At 42.1% G+C, this 22,429-nt stretch overlaps 1 protein-coding gene and 1 pseudogene across 14 annotated transcripts in view; one reads left to right on the plus strand and one right to left on the minus strand.

The window, feature by feature from the left end:
- Window positions 1-22,429, minus strand: part of LOC112426572 (uncharacterized) — a 123,254-nt gene that overhangs the window by 75,924 nt on the left and 24,901 nt on the right. For 11 of the 14 annotated variants that reach the window (XR_011618378.1, XR_011618377.1, XR_011618376.1 and 8 more), the window contains one exon: window positions 1,465-1,575. Coding sequence is in view for 4 of the 14 variants with exons in the window: in XM_071089014.1 (XP_070945115.1) it covers window positions 1,465-1,575 (111 nt within the window). In the remaining 10 variants the exon portion in view is untranslated. Of the gene's footprint in view, window positions 1-94; window positions 1,261-1,464; window positions 1,576-22,429 lie in introns of those variants that run through there. The other 3 variants (XR_011618380.1, XR_011618379.1, XR_011618383.1) reach the window with 2 other exon arrangements.
- Window positions 10,998-13,357, plus strand: LOC105481363 (nucleolar RNA helicase 2 pseudogene; annotated as a pseudogene).

Here is a 22,429-nt window from a genome sequence, read left to right on the forward strand (position 1 = left end):
CCCGGAAGGTTGCAGTGAGCCGAGATTGTGCCATTGCACTCCAGCCTGGGCAACAGAGCGAGACTCGGTCTCAAAAAAAAAATATATACACACACACACACACACACACACATATATACACATACATATATATATGCATACATATATATACACGATACACAGTCTTAAAAAGACTAAAACTGGAAATACGTAGATCTACATAGTCATAAAAGGTTTTCCCTATTAAAAGAACAGCCTAAAATCAGTCCTTTGGTGAAGCACCACTAATACAGTCCAGGGCTAAGAGTCCCTGACACACGAACACAAACATCTGGTCCGGGGGCAAGTAAAGCACTAGAGTGTCATGAATATCATCTTTTAATATGTCACTTCTGGCCAGGCGCAGTGGCTCATGCCTGTAATCCCAGCACTTTGGGAGGCCGAAGTGAGTGGATCACCTGAGGTCAGGAGTTCGAGACCAGCCTGGCCAACTTGGTGAAACCCTGTCTCTACCAAAAATACAAAACTTAGCCAGGCATGGTGGTGCACACCTGTAATCCCAGCTACTTGGGAGGCTGAGGCAGGATTGCTTGAACGGAGGCGGAGGTTGCAGTGAGCTGAGATCTCACCACTGCACTCCAGCCTGGGTGACAGAGCAAGACTCTGTCTCAAAAATAAGAAATAAAAATAAAATACCAAGCAAAATAAATATAACAGGAGACAACTGGTTAACAAAAAGCCATTGTGAAACACAGCCATCACAGAATATTCACTAGAATGTTTATAGTATATATATCTATTTCTAATGTTTATAGTATATCTATCTATATCTTTTTTTTTTTAACCAAAACTACACACAATCTTTGTAAAAAGAAAAATTATTTGTGAAAGAAAAAAGTCAAGACATACAAACAATGGTGAATGCCATGTATTGGGAACCTACTCTGTGTCAGGTACCATGCTAAGGGCTTTACATATTCTGAAAATGAGAAGTAAATGACATGAGAAGAAATCAAGACTCAGACATCATGTGACTTACCTAAGCTCACACAGCTAGTAAGTGGCAAAGGTGCAATTTGAATCACAGGTCAGTCTGCCATTGTCTGCATTCTTTATGCTACACTGTGTCTCTTCCATGTGATATTCTTCCTTTAAGGTCCCACTTGAGCAGCCAGCCAGCGTGCTAAACCCAGAAGATGTCCCTCTTGTTCCCCATGTACCTCTTTCAAACTTCAAACTTTTAATATGAAGTAAGAGAAAGTAAAGTAGCTGGCACAGTATCTGAAATGTAGTAGATTTAACACAGTAATTCCTGTAATGACTGTCCATTAAATTGTTGGAACAGAAAGAATTTACGTGCTTTCTTGGGTTCTTAGCTGTGTTATACAACTTTAAATTCAGAAAAACGTACTATTTAATATTATGTACATGATATTTATATACTTGCTTTGGAAAAAAATTAAGATGATGGCATGAAGTACTTACTTCAATCTCACAGAATAAGTGTAAGTCACGTTCAACTTATCCGTATATTCTCCAGGAATTTCCACAGGGGGTCCATTACAAGTGACAGGGCTTTCATCTGAATGCTTATAGCTAATAAAAGAAAAAAGAGAAGGGAAGAGAATTTTTATATGAAACTGACATTGTAAAATTTCCAATTCATGGCTATTCAGGCATGTAATAGGCCAAAAAAATAGGCTTTCCATTATATTCTACATTTAAAACTCTTTATGATTTAAAATTCTTTTGTATCCAAATGTCCTCAACACTCAAATGAGACTCAATATACTACCCCAAATTCAAAACTTAGGAACTTTCCCTGTGTCTAAAGGTAGAAAGAGAAAAAAAAAAAAAAAAAAAAAAACCTTCTGTCAGCAAATGGCTTTGTTTTTCATATTTCATATCATTCTTTTTTAATATACTAAGTAACACATCCTGTAACCTTAACTGCATGGCTAGAGAATTAGATGAAGCAAAAATCATATTTATAAGCACCCAGAGATTTGAGGGCCTACTGTGTATAAAGCAGCATGCTTAGAAATGAAAGATACTGAAAATATCATCTACATGACCTTTTTGTCTGAAAAAAAAACTATTAAAAACAGAAGATGGAAACAAACTAAAGAAGTGTGAAATCAGAGAGGAGTGATACAGCTAGCAAACGCCAGTCAGGGATGTGGAGACTCTTTTACTACTCAAAATGTAAAAAGGAATAAAGGAAACATAGGAGAAAAATCAAAAGGAGAAACAGTGATGCTTCCCTTTTGATTTACTTACTCAGCATACAATTTATGCCCTGGCTTCTGTGTAATGAATAATAGGCAATCCTTATGGAATTGTCTATACATGTGTATGCATAATAAAACCATTCACTCACAGTTGGGAAAATTACTGATGTGCAGCTCTTTCTATTCGTTTTTGTAACCCGAGTGCCTGGTACATAATATGCCCGTATAAGTGTTTCTAGAATGAATAAATTATATTTAAAGCCAAAAAACTTTACTTTATTTTATTGTTTTATTTTATTTTAAGACAGAGTCTCTTATTTTGAGATGGAGTCTCACTCTTTCGCCCAGGCTGGAGTGCAGTGGCATGATCTCGGCTCACTGCAACCTCCGCCTCCCAGGTTCAAGCAATTCCCGTGTCTCAGCCTCCCGAGTAGCTGGGATTACAGGCGTCCGCCACCACGCCTGACTAATTTTTGTATTTTTAGTAGAGATGGGGTTTCACCATGTTGGCCAGGCTGGTCTGGAACTCCTGACCTCAGGTGATCCGCCCGCCTCGGCCTCCCAAAGTGCTGGGATTACGGGCGTAAGCCACAGTGCCCGGCCCAGAACACATTTTAAAACAACTATAAATTTTTAAACTTATGATTTTTTTTTGTTTTTTATTGTTTGTTTTTAATTCTCTTTAGCTTTATAGCCATGAAAAAAAAATAATGATTCTTAAGGCTACAGATCAAAATATAAGACTAAAGAGAACAATTAAATTACTGCATGATAATCCACATTATGGTTTACTGTGTAAGTACAGGCCTTGAACCCAGTACAGAAAATATCTGCATTTGATATGAGAAAGATTATGCAGCAAAGATTGTGTTAAGAACTCTCACCAAAGTAGAAGCACTATTTTACTATAAACCTCTAGTCTTATATATGGACTGCATAAGGCTTTATAGGCCAGTTTCAGAACTTTGGCTTTTACTCTAAGTAAGATGTGAAGTCAATGGAAGGTTCTGAGCAGAGGATTGAAATGAGCTGACATTTCCAAAGGAATGCTCTGAATACTGTATTGAGAACAGACCCCTAGAAGACAAGGGTAGCAGCAGGGAGACTAGCTAGGTTTTTGCAATAATCCAAGTGAGGTAAAATGATATCTTGGACCAGATGATAGTGGTAGAGGAGTTGAGAAGTGGTGGATTCTGAAATACTTCGAAGGGAGAGAGCCACATGGTCTGTCAAAGGATTGGACTGAATAGGGGGTATGAGTGAAGAATGAAAAAGAGGAATCAAGGGTGATGCCATGATTTGGGGCTTGAGCAACTGGAAAGATGGAGTTGCCACTTACTGAGATGGGAAAAACACCAGGGGAAGCACATCCAAGTGGTCATGTCCTGGCCAGGCGTGGTGGCTCAGGCCTGTAATCCCAACACTTTGAGAGGCCAAGGCTGGCAGATCATTTGAGGTCAGGAGTTCAGAACCAGCCTAGCCAACATGATGAAACCCCGTCTCTCCTAAGAATACAAAAATTAGTCGGGTATGGTGGTGTATGGCCTATAATCCTAAGCTACTCAGGAGGTTGAGGCAGGAGAATCGCTTGAGACTGAGGCAGGAGAATTACTTGAGCCCGGGAGGCAGAGATTGCAATGAGCAGAGATCGCGCCACTGCACTCCAGCCTGGGCAACAGAGCGAGACTCCATCTAAAAAAAAAAAAACAACAAAAACAAAAACAAAAAAAAACAAGTAGACATGTCAAATAGACAGCTAAATATACAAGTCTAGAGATCTAACAGTCATCATGGTAACACCATGAGACAGGTAAGACTACCAAAGTATGAGTATAACTAAAGAAGATAAAAAGTTCAAAGACTGAGTCTAAGGGCTCTCCCACATTAGGAGTTTACAAAAATGAGGAGGAGATTAAGAAGTGATCAGTGAGACAGGAAACCAGGAAAGCTTGGTAACCTAAAACTCAAATGAAGCAAGTATTTTAAGAATAAGAGGCCAGGTGTAGTGGCTCACACTTGTAATCCCCACACTTTGGGAGGCCGAGGTGGAAAGATCAGTTGAGGCCAGGAGTTCAAGACCAGCCTGGGCAATGTAGCGAGACCCCATCTCTACAAATAAAAATAAAAATACAGCCAGACACGGAGGTGCATGCCTGTAGTCCCTGCTACTCAGGAGGCTGAGGTGGGGAGGATCACTTGAGCCCAGGAGTTCAAGGCTACAGTGAGCTATGATGGCACCACTGCACTCCATCCTGGGTGACAGAGTGAGACCCTGTCTCTTAAAAAAACAAAAAAAGAAAGAAAGAGAAGAAAAAGAGATGATTAACTATGGTTAAAGTCAGGGAAATTATTAGCCAGCCACAGTGCCTAAAATAAAACACAAACTGTAGACCTAGCAAACAGCTAAGTCTAACTCACTTCCATGGCCTTGGGCAGCTTGTTTAATTCTGAAAAAGATAAATTATAACATAGTCCTTGCCCTCGGGTGGCCTACATAAATGACCTTTACAGCAATTATATAAAAGTTTGATTGTATGTACACGTAAACTATTTCTGTAGGCAGTGTAGAATAAATACAACTGTAGAAGATTATTTTCTTGGCTTTTTTCCTCTGAGGCTGAGAGTATGAGATGTGACTACGAAGCATTAAGTTTGATTTTCACATAGCTGGTGAGATTAGCTTCCTGTACGATCACTTTGTTTACTACCTTTTTAATCAAATCCCTTCAAATATGAGCAAGCAGCCTGAGTCAGACCTCACAGTTCATCACCCTAAAATTCTGTTTCCAAATATGGGAAGTGACATAAACAAAAAAGCATGAATGATTGTCCTTGACATTGGTAAGGTATTTCTTGACATCTCTTAGAAGCTATGTTGACTCCTGTTATTTATAAATATGCTCTAAACCTTTTAATTCCTCTTTTATTTCTCATTGGCAACACCTTGCGGAGATAAAAATAAGCTTCAGGCCGGGCGCGGTGGCTCAAGCCTGTAATCCCAGCACTTTGGGAGGCTGAGACGGGCGGATCACGAGGTCAGGAGATCGAGACCATCCTGGCTGACATGGTGAAACCCCGTCTCTACTTTAAAAATACAAAAAACTAGCCGGGCGAGGTGGCGGGCGCCTATAGTCCCAGCTACTCGGGAGGCTGAGGCAGGAGAATGGCGTGAACCCGGGAGGCGGAGCTTGCAGTGAGCTGAGATCCGGCCACTGCACTCCAGCCTGGGCGGCAGAGCGAGACTCTGTCTCAACAAAAAATAAAAATAAAAAAAAATAAATAAATAAATAAACTTCAATTGTTTTTGTTTTTTTTGTTTTTTGTTTTTTTGTTTTTTTGAGACGGAGTCACGCTCTGTGGCCCAAGCTGGAGTGCAGTGACTTGATCTCAGTTCACTGCAACCTCCGCCTCCCATGTTCAAGCGATTCTCCTGCCTCAGCCTCCCGAGTAGCTGGGACTACAGGTGCACGTCACCATGCCCAGCTAATTTTTGTGTTTTTAGTAGAGACGGGGTTTCACCATGCTGGCCGGGGTGGTCTCAATCTCTTAACCTCGTGATCCACCCACCTCAGTCTCCCAAAGTGCTGGGATTACAGGCGTTAGCCACCGCACCCAGCCAAGCTTCAAAATTTTAACACAGCCACTAATTTTAAAAGAATTTCCAGCCGAGCGTGGTCACTCACGCCTGTAATCCCAGCAACTTTGGGAGGTCAAGGCAGGCAGATCACCTGAGGTCGGGAGTTCAAAACCAGCCTGGCCAACATGGAAAACCCCTGTCTCTACTAAAAAATACAAAATCAGCCAGGCGTGGTGGCGCATGCCTCTAATCCCAGCTACTTGGGAGACTGAGGCAGGAGAATTGCTTGAACCCGGGAGGTAGAGGTTGCAGTGAGCTGAGATCGCGCTATTACACTCCAGCCTGGGCAAAAAGAGCGAAACTCCGTCAAAAAAAAAAAAAAAAAAAAGAAAATCCTTTTACTAAAATCAGACAGAATTGGATATCTCTAATCATCAGGGAAATGCAAATCAAAACTACAATGAGATATCACCTCACACCTATTAGAATGGCTGTTATTAAAAATCAAAAGGTAGGCCGGGTGCGGTGGCTCATGCCTGTAATCCCAGCACTTTGGGAGGCCGAGGCGGGTGGATCACTTCAAGTCAGGAGTTCGAGACTAGCTTGGCCAACATCGTGAAACCCCATCTTTACCAAAAATACAAAAAAATTAGCCAGGTGTGGTGGCACGCGCCTGTAATCTCAGTTACTCGGGAGGCTGAGGCAGGAGAATCGCTTGAACCCAGGAGGCGGAGGTTGCAGTAAGCCAAGATTGTGCCACTGCACTGCAGCCTGGGGGAAAGAGTGAGACTCTGTCTCAAAAAAAAAAAAAAAGCCAAGAGATAACCAGTGTTGGCGAGGGTGTGGAGAAAAGGGATCCCTTGTGCGCTGTTGGTGGAAATGTAAGTCAGTACAACCATTATGGAAAACAGAATGTAAATTCTTCAAAAAGTTAAAAAATCAAGCTACCATATAATCCAGCAATCTCACTTCCAGATATATATCTGGAAACCAATAGCTATTATGAATAATAACTAAGATATGAAAACAACCTAAGTGTCCATTGAGGGATAAATGGATAAAGCAATTGTGGTACACACAAATACACACATGTACACACAGAAAATGAAATACTATTTAGCCTTTTAAATGTTTTAAAAAAGAAAGAGATAGTGTCATTAGCAACAATAAAGATGAAGGCAGGAGAATCACTTGAACCCTAGAGGACATTGTTAAGTGAAATAAGCCAGCCACAGAAAGAAAATACTGCATAACCGGCCGGGTGCGGTGGCTCACGCCTGTAATCCCTGCACTTTGGGAGGCCGAGGCGGGCGGATCACGAGGTCAGGAGATCGAGACCATCCTGGCTAACACGGTGAAACCCCGTCTCTACTAAAATACAAAAAATTAGCCGGGCGCGGTGGCGGGTGCCTGTAGTCCCAGCTACTCAGGAGGCTGAGGCAGGAGAATGGCGCGAACCTGGGAGGCGGAGCTTGCAGTGAGCCGAGATGGTGCCACTGCACTCCAGCCTGGGCGACAGAGTGAAGACTCCGCCTCAAAAAAAAAAAAAAAAAAGAAAATACTGCATAACCTCACTAATCTATGGAATCTTTACAAAATTAATACATAGAAACAGAGTAAAACAGTGGTTATCAGGGATGGGGAGGGACAGGAAATGGGGAGATGTAGGTCAAAAGGTACAAACTTGAAGTTATGTAGGGAGAATAAGTCTAGAGATATAATATATAGCATGAGGATTATAGTTAATAATATTATACTATATACTGAAAATTTGCTATGAGAATAGATTTTAGGTGCTCTCATCACAGAAAAAAAAAAAGGGTAACCATGTGAGAAGATGGATAAGTTAATTGGCTTGACTAGTAATAATTTCACTATGTGTATGTATATCAAAACATCAAATTGTAAACCTTAAATGTATACAATTTTTTTAACTTTTACTGAGAAAAAAAGAAAAAAAAAACTATGACATAAAAAAGGAGTTGGAAAGTACCAGTGTTCTTAACTATTATGGGACTGTTTATGTAATGAAATTTATGGACTCTTTTCCTCAGGAAACTACACAAATAAAAATTCCCAGGAGTTGATGCATCAGGTTCCACATTAAAAACTCCTAATTCAGTCTTCTCATTTTGCAGATGAGAAAATTAAGTCTATAAAGATCCACACAGGCTGGGCACAGTGGCTCACACCTGTAAACCCAGCACTTTGGGAGGCTGAGGCAGGTGGGTCATCTGAGTTCAGGAGTTCAAGACCAGCCTGGCCAATATGGCAAAATCCCATCCCCGTCACTACTAAAAATACAAAAATTGGCCAGGCTTGTTGGCAAGCGCCTGTAATCCCAGCTACTCGGGAGGCTGAGGCAGGAGAATCGCTTGAACATGGGAGGCAGAGGTTACAGTGAGCCAAGATCATGACACTACACACCAGCCTGGGCAACAGAGCGAGACTCCATCTCAAAAAAAAAAAAAAAATCCACACAATACATTCTCTAACTGTTCTTTCCCTTTGTCCATCAGCTGTTATAATATGGAACAACTTTGGCTAAAGTAAAATAGCCTAAAAACAATGAAGGTGAATTCACTTTTATAAATTCAGGATTGCTTTCCAAAATGGAACCAGCAGAGATGAGACTAAACTCCAGACTTCCTAAGTCCTTGTTCTGTGTTTAAAAAAAAAAAACACACCTGGCCGGGCACCAGTGCTCACGCCTGTAATCCCAGCACTTTGGGAGGCCAAGGTGGACGGATCACGAAGTCAAGAGCTCGAGACCATCCTGGCCAACATTGTGAAACCCCGTCTCTACTAAAAATACAAAAATTAGCTGGGCGTGGTGGTGCGCGCCTGTAGTCCCAGCTACTCGGGAGGCTGAGGCAGGAGAATCACTTGAACCTGGGAGGCGGAGGTTGCAGTGAGCCAAGATCACGCCACTGCACTCCAGCCTGGGCAACAGTGCAAGACTCTGTCTCAAAAAAAAAAACAAAAAAAAGAAAAGAAAACATACCTGCCTCATTTAATATATTAATCCACTTCACTTAAGTTTCAAGGGATAATTTTCTCCATTCTAATATTTCAGGTTTTGTAATACCTTGCCCACAGTGGATCATGATTTTATACATTGTGTGATATAGTCCCCTCTTTACCTTTCTTAATTGAAGAATAGGTGGCCGGGCGCGGTGGCTCACGCCTGTAATCCCAGCACTTTGGGAGGCCGAGACGGGCGGATCACAAGGTCAGGAGATCGAGACCATCCTAGCTAACACGGCGAAACCCCGTCTCTAGTAAAAACACAAAAAATTAGCCGGGCGAGGTGGCGGCGCCTGTGGTCCCAGCTACTCAGGAGGCTGAGGCAGGAGAATGGCGGGAACCCGGGAGGCGGAGCTTGCAGTGAGCTGAGATCGCGCCACTGCACTCCAGCCTGGGCGACAGAGCGAGACTCCGTCTCAAAAAAAAAAAAAAAAAAAAAATTGAAGAATAGGGCCAGGCGTGGTGGCTCACACCTGTAATCCCAGCACTTTGGGTGCCAAGGCAGGCAGATTATTTGAGATCAGGAGATCGAGACCAGCCTGGCCAATGTGGTAAAACCCCATCTCTACTAAAAATACAAAAAGTAGCTGGGCGTGGTGGCTTGCGCCTAAAGTCCCAGCTACTCGGGAGGCTGAGGCAGGAGAATCACTTGAACCTGGGAGGCGGAGGTTGCAGTGAGCCAAGATCATGCCACTGCACTCCAGTCTGGGCAAAATAGGGAGGCTCTGTTAAAAAAAAAAAAAAAAAAAAAAAAAGGAGTAAGTAATAATCTTATCTTACAGTTTAAAGAATCCTAGAATTGGAATGTTAAAGGCCACCTGTCTGATCTCGATCTCATACCCAATGCAGAATCGCCCTTTACAATTCCTTGCTTAATAGGTACTATGCTGAATGCCTAATTGTGTTATCTCTAAGAGCTGGCTCATCCAGGCTCTTCCTACGTACGTCCAGGGATAAAGTACTCACTAATTCTTGAGGTTGCTTGTCAACTGCTAGAAGGCTCTAATCATTAGCAGACTCAGCTGATACCTTCCTAATAGATTCCACTGATATTAGATCTGTCCTCTGAAGAAACACAAATCTAAATCTAACCCCTGTGTCATATGACAGCAGCTAAATGAAGAGAGTTAGGATACCCTCAATAAGTCTATTCTCTTCCAGACCTATCAGTTCTTCCTCACATTGCATGGTATCCGGATACTTACTATAGGTAGAAGGAGTAAAACTGCCCGTTTGATTTTTCAAAATGTATGCCTAAAGTTATATCACACAGATATACCAAAAGTGAAGATTCTAGTTGAGAATTGCTATATTTTGAATTAATTTTTAAATCATTGGAGCTAATTAAAAAGAAACTATAATTACCTTTGGGGTCAAGTTTAGCAGTAACCAGTCTTACAATACCCCAATTTGTATCACTTTCCCTGTGATATGTAATAGTAATGTCAACATGGTTGCATAGGTAGAAAGTATTCTTTTTGTTTAATACAGACTACAAAAAAAAAAAGAAATTTTAAAGTTTGAACTTTTCTTAGAAACTAAAAAATATAAAATCTGATAACAGAGTAAAGACAAGATACACTACTTCTAAGAAAATTAAGCTATAAATTAAGCATACTGAAGAGTAAATATGCTTTTATCAGACTGAAACTGCAGCCATGATCATCTGGCCTAAAATTAAGGTGTTAGTTGATTCTATAATCTTAGTTGTTACAAAGGAATAATATTGCAAAATTATAAAATTCAAAAATACACATATTTTCCTGGGTTTTAACCACACAAAACTGTGAGGTAATACAAATTAACTAATAAAATTGTATCAGTATATAAAGTTTAAGCATATTAAGAATTTTGGCTTTATCTATGGTAAAAGTAAGGAAGCAATAAAAATAGGGGGAAATGTTTCAGAATGTTAGCAGTGGTATCTCTAGGTGGTGAGATTATTGTCAATAACGATTCTGCTGTTTCTTTATACTCTTCTGCACTTTCCAATTTTTCCATAATGAAGATATATTTACATTTCTAATTGGAAGCATCAAAGACAAAAAATGAATTTAACTCTCCCTACCAGGCAAGTGTTCATCAGATTCACTCCATAGTAGCCACAACCTAAAGATAACTGTTCAAATTCCCTAGATCGGTGCTTCTTAAACATCAAAGTGGAGAAGACCGGTCGGCCTGGGCAGCCTGCACTGAAGATGCTGGGAAGACTCCATAGTAATGCTGGTTTGGAATCAGACACCACAATGAAAAAAGTGGAGACATTATGAAAGCAAACTGAAAAGAAAGAAAAAAGAGAAGTCAAAATCTAGTAAGACTGAAGAGACAGCGGAAGAGGAAGAAACTGTTTCCCCCAAAGCTAAACAAGTTAAAAAGAAAACAGAGCCTTCTGAAATTGACATGAATTATCCTAAATCCAAAAAGGCAAAAAAGAAAGAGGAGCCATCTCAAGATGACATTTCTCCTAAAACCAAAAGTTTGAGAAAGAAAAAGGAGCCTATTGAAAAGAAAGCAGTTTCTTCTAAAACCAAAAAAGTGATAAAAAATGAGGAGCCTTCTGAGGAAGAAACAGATGCTCCTAAGCCCAAGAAGATGAAGAAAGAAAAGGAAATAAATGGAGAAACTGGAGAGAAAAGCCCCAAACTGAAGAATGGATTTCCTCATTCTGAACCTGACTGTGACCCCAATAAAGCTGCCAGTGAAGAAAGTAACAGTGAGACAGAGCAGGAAATACCTGTGAAACAAAAAGAAGGCACTTTCTCTAATTGTCCCATATCTGAAGAAACTATTAAGCTTCCCAAAGGCTGAGGACTGACCTTCCTATTTTCTATACAGGCAAAGACATTCCATCATGTTTACAGCAGGAAGGACTTAATTGCACAGGCATGGAGAGGAACTGGGAAAACATTGTCCTTTGCCATCCCTTTGATTGAGAAACTTCATGGGGAACTGCAAGACAGGAAGAGAGGCCGTCCCCCTCGGGTACTGGTTCTTGCACCTACAAGAGAGTTGGCAAATCAAGTAAGCAAAGACTTCAGTGACATCACAAAAAGGCTGTCAGTGGCTTGTTTTTATGGTGGAACTCCCTACGGAGGTCAATTCGAATGCATGGGGAATGGGATTGATATCCTGGTTGGGACACCAGGTCCTATCAAAGACCGCATACAGAATGTCAAACTAGATCTCACCAAACTTAAGCATGTTGTCCTGGATGAAGTTGACCAGATGTTGGATATGGGATTTGCTGATCAAGTGGAAGAGATTTTAAGTGTGGCATACAAGAAAGATTCTGAAGACAATCCCCAAACATTGCTTTTTTTCTGAAACTTGCCTTCATTGGGTATTTAATGTTGCCAAGAAATACATGAAATCTACATATGAACAGGTGGACCTGATCGGTAAAAAGACTCAGAAAATGGCAAAAACTATAGAGCATCTGGCTATTAAGTGCCACTGGACTCAGAGGGCAGCAATTATTGGGTCATCCGAGTATATAGTGGTCATCAAGGACGCACTATCATCTTTCGTGAAACCAAGAAAGAAGCCCAGGAGCTGTCCCAGAATTCGGCTATAAAGCAGGATGCCCAGTCATTGCATGGAGACATTCCACAGAAGCAAAGGGAAATCACCCTGAAAGGTGTTAGAAATGGTAGTTTTGGAGTTTTGGTAGCAACTGATGTCGTTGCACGTGGGTTAGACATCCCTGAGGTTCATTTGGTTATACAAAGCTCTCCACCAAAGGATGTTGAGTCCTACATTCATCGATCTGGGTGGACGGGCAGAGCTGGAAGGACGGGGGTGTGCATCTGCTTTTATCAGCACAAGGAAGAATATCAATTAGTATAAGTGGAGCAAAAAGTGGGAATTAAGTTCAAAAGAATAGGTGTTCCTTCTGCAACAGAAATAAAAGTTTCCAGCAAAGATGCCATCAGGCTTTCGGATTCCATGCCTCCCACTGCCATTAGTCACTTTAAGCAATCAGCTGAGAAGCTGATAGAGGAGAAGGGAGCTGTGGAAGCTCTGGCAGCAACACTGGCCCATATTTCAGGTGCCATGTCCGTAGACCAGCGCTCCTTGATCAACTCAAATGTGGGTTTTGTGACCATGATCTTGTGGTGCTCAATTGAAATGCCAAATATTAGTTATGCTTGGAAAGAACTTAAAAGAGCAGCTGGTCGAGGAGATTGATTCCAAAGTGAAGGGAATGGTTTTTCTCAAAGGAAAGCTGGATGTTTGCTTTGATGTATCCACCACATCAGCAACAGAAATACAGGAAAAATGGCATGATTCACCACGCTGGCAGCTTTCTGTGGCCACAGAGCAACTAGAGCTAGAAGGACCACGGGAAGGATATGGAGGCTTCAGGGGTTAGAGGGAAGGCAGTCGAGGCTTCAGGGAACAGCGGGACGGAAACAGAAGATTCAGAGGACAGCGGGAAGGCAATAGAGGCCCGAGAGGACAGCAACCAGGAGATAGCAACAAAAGTGACAGATCCCAAAACAAAGGCCAGAAGAGGAGTTTCAGTAAAGCATTTGGTCAATAATTAGAACTAGAAGATTTATATAGCAAAAAGAGAATGATGTTTGGCAATATAGAACTGAACATTATTTTTCATACAAAGTTAAAAGCACGTTGTGCTTCCTTTTGACCACTTGCTGAGTCCCTGTCTCTTTCAGACAGACAAGCTTCATCTAAATTATTTCATGTGATCATTATCATTTATAACTTTATTGCTGCTTCTTCATCAGTTTTTCTTTTTGAAAGGTGTATGAATTCATTACATTTTTATTCTAATGCATTATTTATAGATTAGAAGATAAAATCAAGCATGTATCTGCCTATACTTTGTGAGTTCACCTGTCTTTATATTCAAAAGTGTCCCTTAATAGTGTCCTTCCCTAAAGTAAATACTTAAGGGAGTGTAACAGTCTCTGGAGGACCACTTTGAGCCTTTGGAAGTTAAGGTTTTCTCAGCCACCTGTCAAACAATTTCTCATGTGGTCCTATTATTTGTCTACTGAGACTTAATACTGAGCAATGTTTTGAAACAAGATTTCAAACTTAGCTGGGTTGTAATACAGTTTATACCAGTGTATGCTCTAGATTTGGAAGACGTAGCATGTTTGATATAGATTACCTATACTTATGTGCATTTTGATACATTTTTAGCTTCTCATTATAAGGTGATTCATGCTTCAGTGAATTCTTCACAGATAGGATATATAAAAGTACATTTTAATAGAAAGCCAGGGTCTTTAAGGAATTTCAAATGTATAAGGTAGCTCCATAGCTTTCTTTGTAAGAAGTCTGGATAACTGGTGCTTAACTGATAATGTACTCTGCTTCTTCCTATTGGAAGGTTAACATTATTTACCAAGAAGGACTTAAGGGAGTAGGGGGCACAGATTTGCATTGCTGAAGAGTATGTAAAAAAAAAAAAAAAAAAAAAACCTTGGAAATAATCAAATGCAAAAAGGTAGAAAATTCATAACTGGAGAGCAAAGAGAAGAACAAGTATGATTTGCATGATAAAGCATTGTTTTAATGGTGAAAGCTTCACAGATCACTAATGTTTCTAGAGGTTAAATTCAAGTGGGCAAGCTGGGGTTTTTAGGTAGTCAATGGCCTAGTTCCTAAAGCCACAGTACAGGATCTGTTTGTTAAACTGAATCTCTGTTGAAAGTTTGTTTTAGCTGCTTGGATGCTTCCTTTTAAGACAAATTTTATGTGGTTCAGTTGTTTTGAGGGAACTGAAGAACTTGATGTACCCCCTGGCCAGATAACTCTGCCTGATTTCTCAGATATTATTTCTCTGGGAAACATTCTACATAGTACAGGAACTTAAGAGTCGCATTATCTTCTCGCCTTAATTTCCAGAGATTCTTTCTGTACTGGGAATCCTGGAACATACTATGCTAGGAAATTTAAAGCCACATGGTCTGTCTTGTTTTCATTTAATTATTGTGAACACTTAGAATCTTTCTAGGTCTTGGTTTCTCTTCCTTAATCCAGTCTTTAATCTCTAACTGCCCCTTGTTTGATCACCACATACTAGGGGCTCTGATAGACAGCTCAGTTCCTGATCCTTGAGGCAACATCCTTTTTCTATTTGAACTTCAGTTCTGTCCTTGAATCCTGACTAGATGTTTCTTGCCCTCTGGTCTCAGAATTCTCTCGGCTTTTATTCCTTGATCCACTTGCCAGTTTTATCACTTTACCCTTGTTCCTCATGGCTTCCCATCAAGCCATGGGTATTAGGTGACAGTTTAATTTATTAGAATCTGGTTTTGCCCAAATACTGGGCATGCTTTAATAACAACCGAACCATTTCATTATTTGGATAGGCATGGGTACCTTATCAAACAGATTAAAAGGATATGGTACCCGTCCTTTAGGAAAGAACAGCTAAGTGCCGTGGCTCACACCTGTAATCTCAGTACTTTGGGAGGCCAAGGCGGGTGGATCACGAGGTCAGGAGATCGAGACCATCCTGGCTAAACGGTAAAACCCCGTCTCTACTAAAAATACAAAAAAATTAGCCGGGCCTGATGGCGAGCACCTGTAGAACCAGCTTACTCGGGAGGCTGAGGCAAGAGAATGGCTTGAACCCGGGAGGCAGAGCTTGCAGTGAGCCGAGATTGTGCCACTGCACTCCAGCCTGGGCAACAGAGCGAGACTCCGTCTCAAAAAAAAAAAAAAAGAACAGCTAAAACCTTGTTGTGGATTATGGATTTAGCTTAAAGAAAAATAATCAGGCATAAATTAAGAGTAAGAGGGAAGATCAATAGAAATTTCACTTCACATAACTTAAAATATGGCTGCTTCAATAAATGAAACTAAAGTTTCTCCTGGATTCCAGAATTCAGCCTTTATTTATAAGTGTATAATGTGTGTAGCTACTATGTGGTTTAAATGAACTTGTTGGGCTACCTTGGTAAATGTTATAATTTTCACTATTTTCTACAGATAAAATATTTTCTTTCTTTTTTCTTTTTTTTTTTTTTCTGAGACGAAGTCTCGCTTTTGTCCCCCAGGCTGGAGTGCAATGGTGTGATCTCGGCTCACTGCAACCTCCACCTCCCAGGTTCAAGAGATTCTCTTGCCTCAGCCTCCCGAGTAGCTGGGATTACAGGCGCCTGCTACCATGCCCAGCTAACTTTTGTATTTTTAGTAGAGACGGGGTTTCACCATGTTGGCCAGGCTGGTCTCGAACTCCTGACCTCAGGTGATCCACACCCCACCCCCCCCCCCCCGCCGGACTTCCAAAGTGGTGGGATTACACACATGAGCCACCATGCCCGGCAAAACATTTTCTAATTTAAGTTGGAGCTATCTGTGCAGTGGTTTCTCTACAGTTGTACATATATGTTTTTGCTATAAAATGAGCTAATGTATAAAATACTACTCTATACCATAATAAAGATAGTAATACTTTGAAAAACAAACAAAAAAAATCAAAATTCATACAAATCACTCAGGGGTCTTGCTACAATGTAGATTCTGATTCATTAGATCTGAAATGAGGCCCGAGATCCTGTATGTCAGGTGATATCAATGCTGCTGATCTCAGAACACCCTTTAACAACTATTCCTGCAGGTCAGGTGCGGTGGCTCACACCTGTAATCCCATAATTTTGAAAGGCCAAGGTGGGCGGATCACCTGAGGTCAGGAGTTCCAGACCAGTCTGACCAGTATGACGAAACCCCGTCTCTACTAAAAATACAAAAATTAGCCGGGCGTGGTGGCACATGCCTGTAATCCCAGCTACTCCAGAGGCTGAGACAGGAGAATCGCTTGAACCTGGGAGGCAGAGGTTGCAGTGAGCCGAGATCAAACCACTGCACTCCAGCCTGGGCAACAAGAGCAAAACTCCATCTTAAAAAAAAAAAAAAGTATTGGCCGGGCGCGGTGGCTCAAGCCTGTAATCCCAGCACTTTGGGAGGCCGAGACGGGCGGATCACAAGGTCAGGAGATCGAGACCACAGTGAAACCCCGTCTCTACTAAAAAAAAAAAAATACAAAAAATTAGCCGGGCTCGGTGGCGGGCGCCTGTAGTCCCAGCTACTCAGGAGGCTGAGGCAGGAGAATGGCGGGAACCCGGGAGGCGGAGCTTGCAGCGAGCCCAGATCGCGCCACTGCACTCCAGCCTGGGCAACAGCGTGAGACTCCGTCTCAAAAAAAAAAAAAAAAAAAAAAAAAAAAGTATTGCTGTAGTTCAAGAGAAAGAACTCTTTGGCTGTTCTTGATGGGAGTGGTTAAAGAAGAGTGAACAACTATTTTTCCATGGGGATTTGAGGAGAGTTTTGCAATAAGAGTTGTTACGGTTTGTATTGTGTCCCCTAAAGAGATGTTGAAGTTTTAATTTCCAGTACCTACGAATGTGACCTTATTTGGAAATAGGGTATTTGCAGATACAATCGTGTTAAGATGAGGCTGTTAGGGTTGGCCCTAATCCAACATTATTGTTGCCTTTCTAAGAAGGGAAAAAGACCATGTGAAAATAGGGACATAAGGCCGGGTGCGGTGGCTTACACCTTTAATCCTAGCACTTTGGAAGGCCAAGGTGGGTGGATCACTTGAGGTGATCCTGGTCAACATGGTAAAACCCCGTCTCTACTAAAACTACAAAAATTAGCCGGGCGTGGTACTGGGCACCTATAATCCCAGCTACTCAGGCGGCTGAGGCAGGAGAATCACTTGAACCTGGGGGACGGAGGTTGCAGTGAGTCGAGATCACACCACTTCACTCCTGCCTGGGAGAAAGAGTGAAACTCTGTCTCAAAAAAAAAAAAAAAAAGAAAAAGAAAATAGAGACACACAGTGCTCACATGACAACAGAGGCAGAGTTTGGAAAGATGCAGCTGCAAGCTGAGGAGCACCAAGGATTGCTGGCCATCACCAGAAGTTAGGAAGGAGGCATGGAACAGTCTCCCTCAGAGCTCTCAGAAGGAATCAACCCTGCTGACACCTTGGTTTCAGACTGTGAAACGACAAATTCCCATTGTTTTGTGTTGTTGTTGTTTGTTTTGTTTTTTGTTTGTTTGTTTGAGATGGAGTCTCGCTCTGTCACCCAGACTGGAGTGCAGTGGTGTGATCTCAGCTCACTGCAACCTCTGCTTCCCGGGTTCAAGCGATTCTTCTGCCTCAGCCTCCCGAGTAGCTGGGACTACAGGCGCATGCGACCACGCCCAGCTAATTTTTGTATTTTTAGTAGAGACAGGATTTCACCATATTGGCTAGGCTGGTCTCGAACTCCTGACCTCATGATCTGCCCGCCTCGGCCTCCCAAAGTGCTGGAATTACAGGCGTGAGCCACCACGCCCAGCCTTAAATTCCCATTGTTCAAGCCACCCAGTTTGTGGTATTTTGTTATGGCAGCCCTAGCAAAATAATTAATACAAGGGTTAAGAATATTAGCATTGGCCCGATGCAGTGGCTTATGCCTGTAATCCCAACACTTTGGGAAGCTGAGGAGGGAGAACTGCTTGAGCCCAGGAGTCCAAGACCAGCCTGGGCAACAAAGCAAGACCCCATCTCCACAAAAAAAGTAAAAATTAGCCAGGTGTGGTGATGCACACCTGTAGGCCCAACTACTTGGGAGGCTGAGGTAGGAGGATCGTTTGAGCCAGGAGGTAGAGGCTGCAGTGAGCTGTGATTGTACCACACTGCACTCCAGCCTGAGTGACACAGTGAGACCCTGTCTCAGAAATATATATATATAATATGCCTTGCAATCAGTCAGCTGTTTACTAGCTATATGACCATAGACACATCATTTAAGTCTCAGTTTCTTCATTTTAAAAAAGAGGGACAATAATAGAATTGCTCACAGGAATGCTGAGACAATTAGAATAATGCATGTAAAGTACTTAGTAGAGTGCTTGGTATAGGAAACCTTCAATAAATGTTAACTAATATGTCACCCTGGCCTTCAATCCTTAGAAAATGAGTACAGCTGAATGCTGTGGCTCATGCCTGTAATCCCAGCACTTTGGGAGGCCAAGTCAGGTGGATCACTTGAGGTCAGGAGTTCAAGACCAGCCTAGCCAACATGGCGAAACACCGTCTCTACTAAATAATAATAATAATATGAAAATTAGCCTGATGCGGTGGCTCACACGCATAATCTCAGCACTTTGGGAGACCGAGGTGGGCGGATCACTTGAGGTCAGGAGTTTGAGACCAGCCTGGCCAACATGGTGAAACCCCTTCTCCACTAAAAATATAAAAATTAGCTAGGCGCAGTGGCATGTGCCTGTAATCCCAGCTACTCGGGAGGCTGAGACTGGAGAATTTCTTGAACCCAGGAGGCAGAGGTTGCAGTGAGCCGAGATCGTGCCACTGCCTTCCAGCCTGGGCGACAAAAGGAGACTCCATCTCAAAAAAAAAAAAAAAAAGTACAAATGAGCCTTGCCAATTACCACATTGAGTAATCTACAATATATAGAGCCCTGAGATTAAGAATTATGGCTCTGCAAATCTCAGAATTTAGGGTGATGGCCCTGAAGGAATTTTGGAGATCAATTAATACAGTAATGATAAAGGAGACGGGAAGAGTGATTATGTGGGAAGGTGTCCAAATCAGCTTGAGGTGGGAAGTAAATACTCCTCACTGAAGCACTATGTGTAACTGCTAAAAACTAGAAACAACTAAAAATCTCTATCAATCCAGTTAAATAAATTATAGTATAACCACACTGAGAAATAAAATACAGCTAGTAGATTTGCATACACTAGTATGAAAGTATATCCATACTAATAGAGAGAAAAAGCACGGCATAGTGGTTAGGGATGTGGATCCATAGTCAAACTACCTATATTCGGCCAGGCACAGTGGTTCACAGCTGTAATCCCAGCACTTTGAAAGGCCGAAGGGCCGGGCGCGGTGGCTCACGCCTGTAATCCCAGCACTTTGGGAGGCTGAGGCAGGCAGATCACAAGGTCAGGAGATCAAGACCATCCTGGCTAACACGGTGAAACCCTGTCTCTACTAAAAATACAAAAAATTAGCTGGGCATGGTGGTGGGTGCCTGTAGTCCCAGCTACTCAGGAGGCTGAGGCAGGAGAATGGCAGGAACCCAGGAGGCAGAGCTTGCAGTGAGCCGAGATCGCCACTGCAACACAGCCTGGGCGACAGAGCGAGACTCCGTCTCAAAAAAAAAAAAAAAAAAAAAAAAAAAAAAAGAAAGGCCGAAGGGGGCGGATCACACGAGGTCAGGAGTTTGAGACCAGCCTGGCCAACATGGCGAAACCCTGTCTGCACTAAAAATACAAAAATTAGTCGGGTGTGGTGGCATGTGCCTGTAGTCCCAGCTACTCGTAAGGCTGAGGCAGGAGAATCGCTTGAACCTAGGAAGCAGAGGTTGCAGTGAGCCGAGATCGCGCCACTGCACTCCAGCCTGGGTGACAGAGCAAGACTCCGTCTCAATTTTTTAAAAAAGGTCAGGCGTGATGGCCCAAAGGCTGTAATCCCAGCACTTTGGGAGGCCGAGGTGGGCGGATCACAAGGTCAGGAGTTCGAGACAAGCCTGGCCAATTTAGTGAAACCCCATCTCTACTAAAAATACAAAATAATTAGCCAAGCATGGTGGCACATGCCTGTAATCCTAGCTACTCGGGAGGCTGATGGAGAAGAATTGCTTGAACTTGGGAGGCAGAGGTTGCAGTGAGTGAGATCATGCCACTGCACTCCAGTCTGGGTGACAGAGTGAGACTCGGTCTCAAAAAAAAAGAAAAAAACTACCTATATTAAAAGCTCAGGTATGTTCTGTACTAGTTTGTATGATCTTTGCCACGTTGTAACCTCTCAGTGTATCCGTTTCTGTACTTGTAATGTAAAGATGATAACAGTACCCATAGGATGCTGTGAGGATTAAATCAACTTAGGCAAAGTATATCAACCACTGCTCAGCATAAACCAAGTACTCAATGTAATAGGCAAAGGTCCTTCAGTATCTGGATCCCGCCTTTCTCTCCAGACTCATCGCACGTGCCAGCCTCTACTTCTAACCTGCTAAATTACTAAAGAGAATTCTGTACTCTGTGTTCTCACAGCACTCAGCTCATATCTCTATTGTCACTTACATCAAATCGTAGTTGTGTATTTACACATTTATACCCCGTAGTAAATTGTGTTCCCCAGTACATCACAAAAATCACAAAATTAAGAACTCTGTTTGGGTCATTCTGAGAAGGAGACCACTACTACTCCTGCTGCCCTCCTCCCCCAACCTTGCCTAGTTCACAAGACAGGAGAAAAGAGAGAAAGCAAAAAGTTGGAAAGAAACAAAAGTAAGATAAGTAGCCAGACAACCTTAGCACCACCACCCGGCCCTAGGAGTTAAAAAAATAATAATAATAACATCAACCCCTGACCTAAACTACTTGTGTTATCCGTAAATTCCAGACATTGTATGAAAAAGCATTGCAAAACTTTCTGTTCTGTTAGCTGATGCATGTAGCCCCCAGTCACATTCCCCAAGCTTGCTTGATTTATCATGACCTTTTCACGTGGACACTTTAGGGTTTTAAGCCTTTAAAAAGGCCAATAATTTCTTTTTCAGGGAGCTTGGCTCTTAAGACACAAGTCTGCTGACGATCCCGGCCGAATAAATCTCTTCCTTCTTTAATTCGTGTCTGAGGAGTTTTGTCTGCAGCTCGTCCCACTACATTTCTTGGTTTCCTGACCGGGAAGCGAGGTGATTAACGGACGTCGAGGCAGCCCCTTAGGCAGCTTATGCCTGCCCTGTAGAGCATCCCTGCGGGGGACTCCAGCCAGCTTGAGCAATGCAGATGCTGATGAGTGCTCCCAGGTAGGCATTTGCCCCAGTGGAACACCTCATCAGAGCGGTGCATGGCAGGCCCCCGTGGAGGATCAACACAGTGACTGAACACTGGGAAGGAATTGGTGCTTTAAGTCTGGACATCTGAAACTTGGTAAGACTGGTCTTTGGAACTTGCCCACTCCATTTGAGTGGAAGTGTGGCCTGATCACCTATGGCGTGCCTGTACTGGCACTTTGGGTTTTGTTTTTGACTTGACTTGGATTGCTTGATACTTTGGTTTTAGTTTTGATTTTGACTTGACTTGAATTGCCTGATAAACAGGCGTGCCTTTATTGGCACTTTGGTTTTGGTTCTGATTTTGACTTGGCTTAAATTGCTTGATGAACAGGTGCCTTTAATGACACTTTGGTTTTAGTTTTGATTTTGATTTAGTGTGAATTAGATGAGTGAGTGACCTTCTACCTTTTCCTTCTTGTAGTCTGAATGTTGTTTTGTCTCAAGAAAAAAATAGGTCAGACACAAAGTAAGCCCACTCCGCTAGAAACTGTGTTAAAAAAAAAAAAAAATCAAGAAAAGAAAAATAAAAGGAAAGTCATCAAATCACCAAAACTTACTCTATTAAAATGCATGTTACAGAACCTTAAGAAAGGTTTTGCAGGGGATTATAGAGTTAAGTTAACCCCCCCAGAGGTTAAGAACTCTGTGTGAATTATAATTGCTCTCTTTTGGTGTTGGATGGCCCACCGAAGGAACTATAGACAGGGAACAATTGGCCATGTATTTAAGGTGGTGACAGGGGTCAGAGGACAGCCAGTATACCTAGATCAAT

The sequence above is a fragment of the Macaca nemestrina genome, chromosome X (assembly GCF_043159975.1).
Source record: "Macaca nemestrina isolate mMacNem1 chromosome X, mMacNem.hap1, whole genome shotgun sequence".
NCBI lineage: Eukaryota > Metazoa > Chordata > Mammalia > Primates > Cercopithecidae > Macaca > Macaca nemestrina.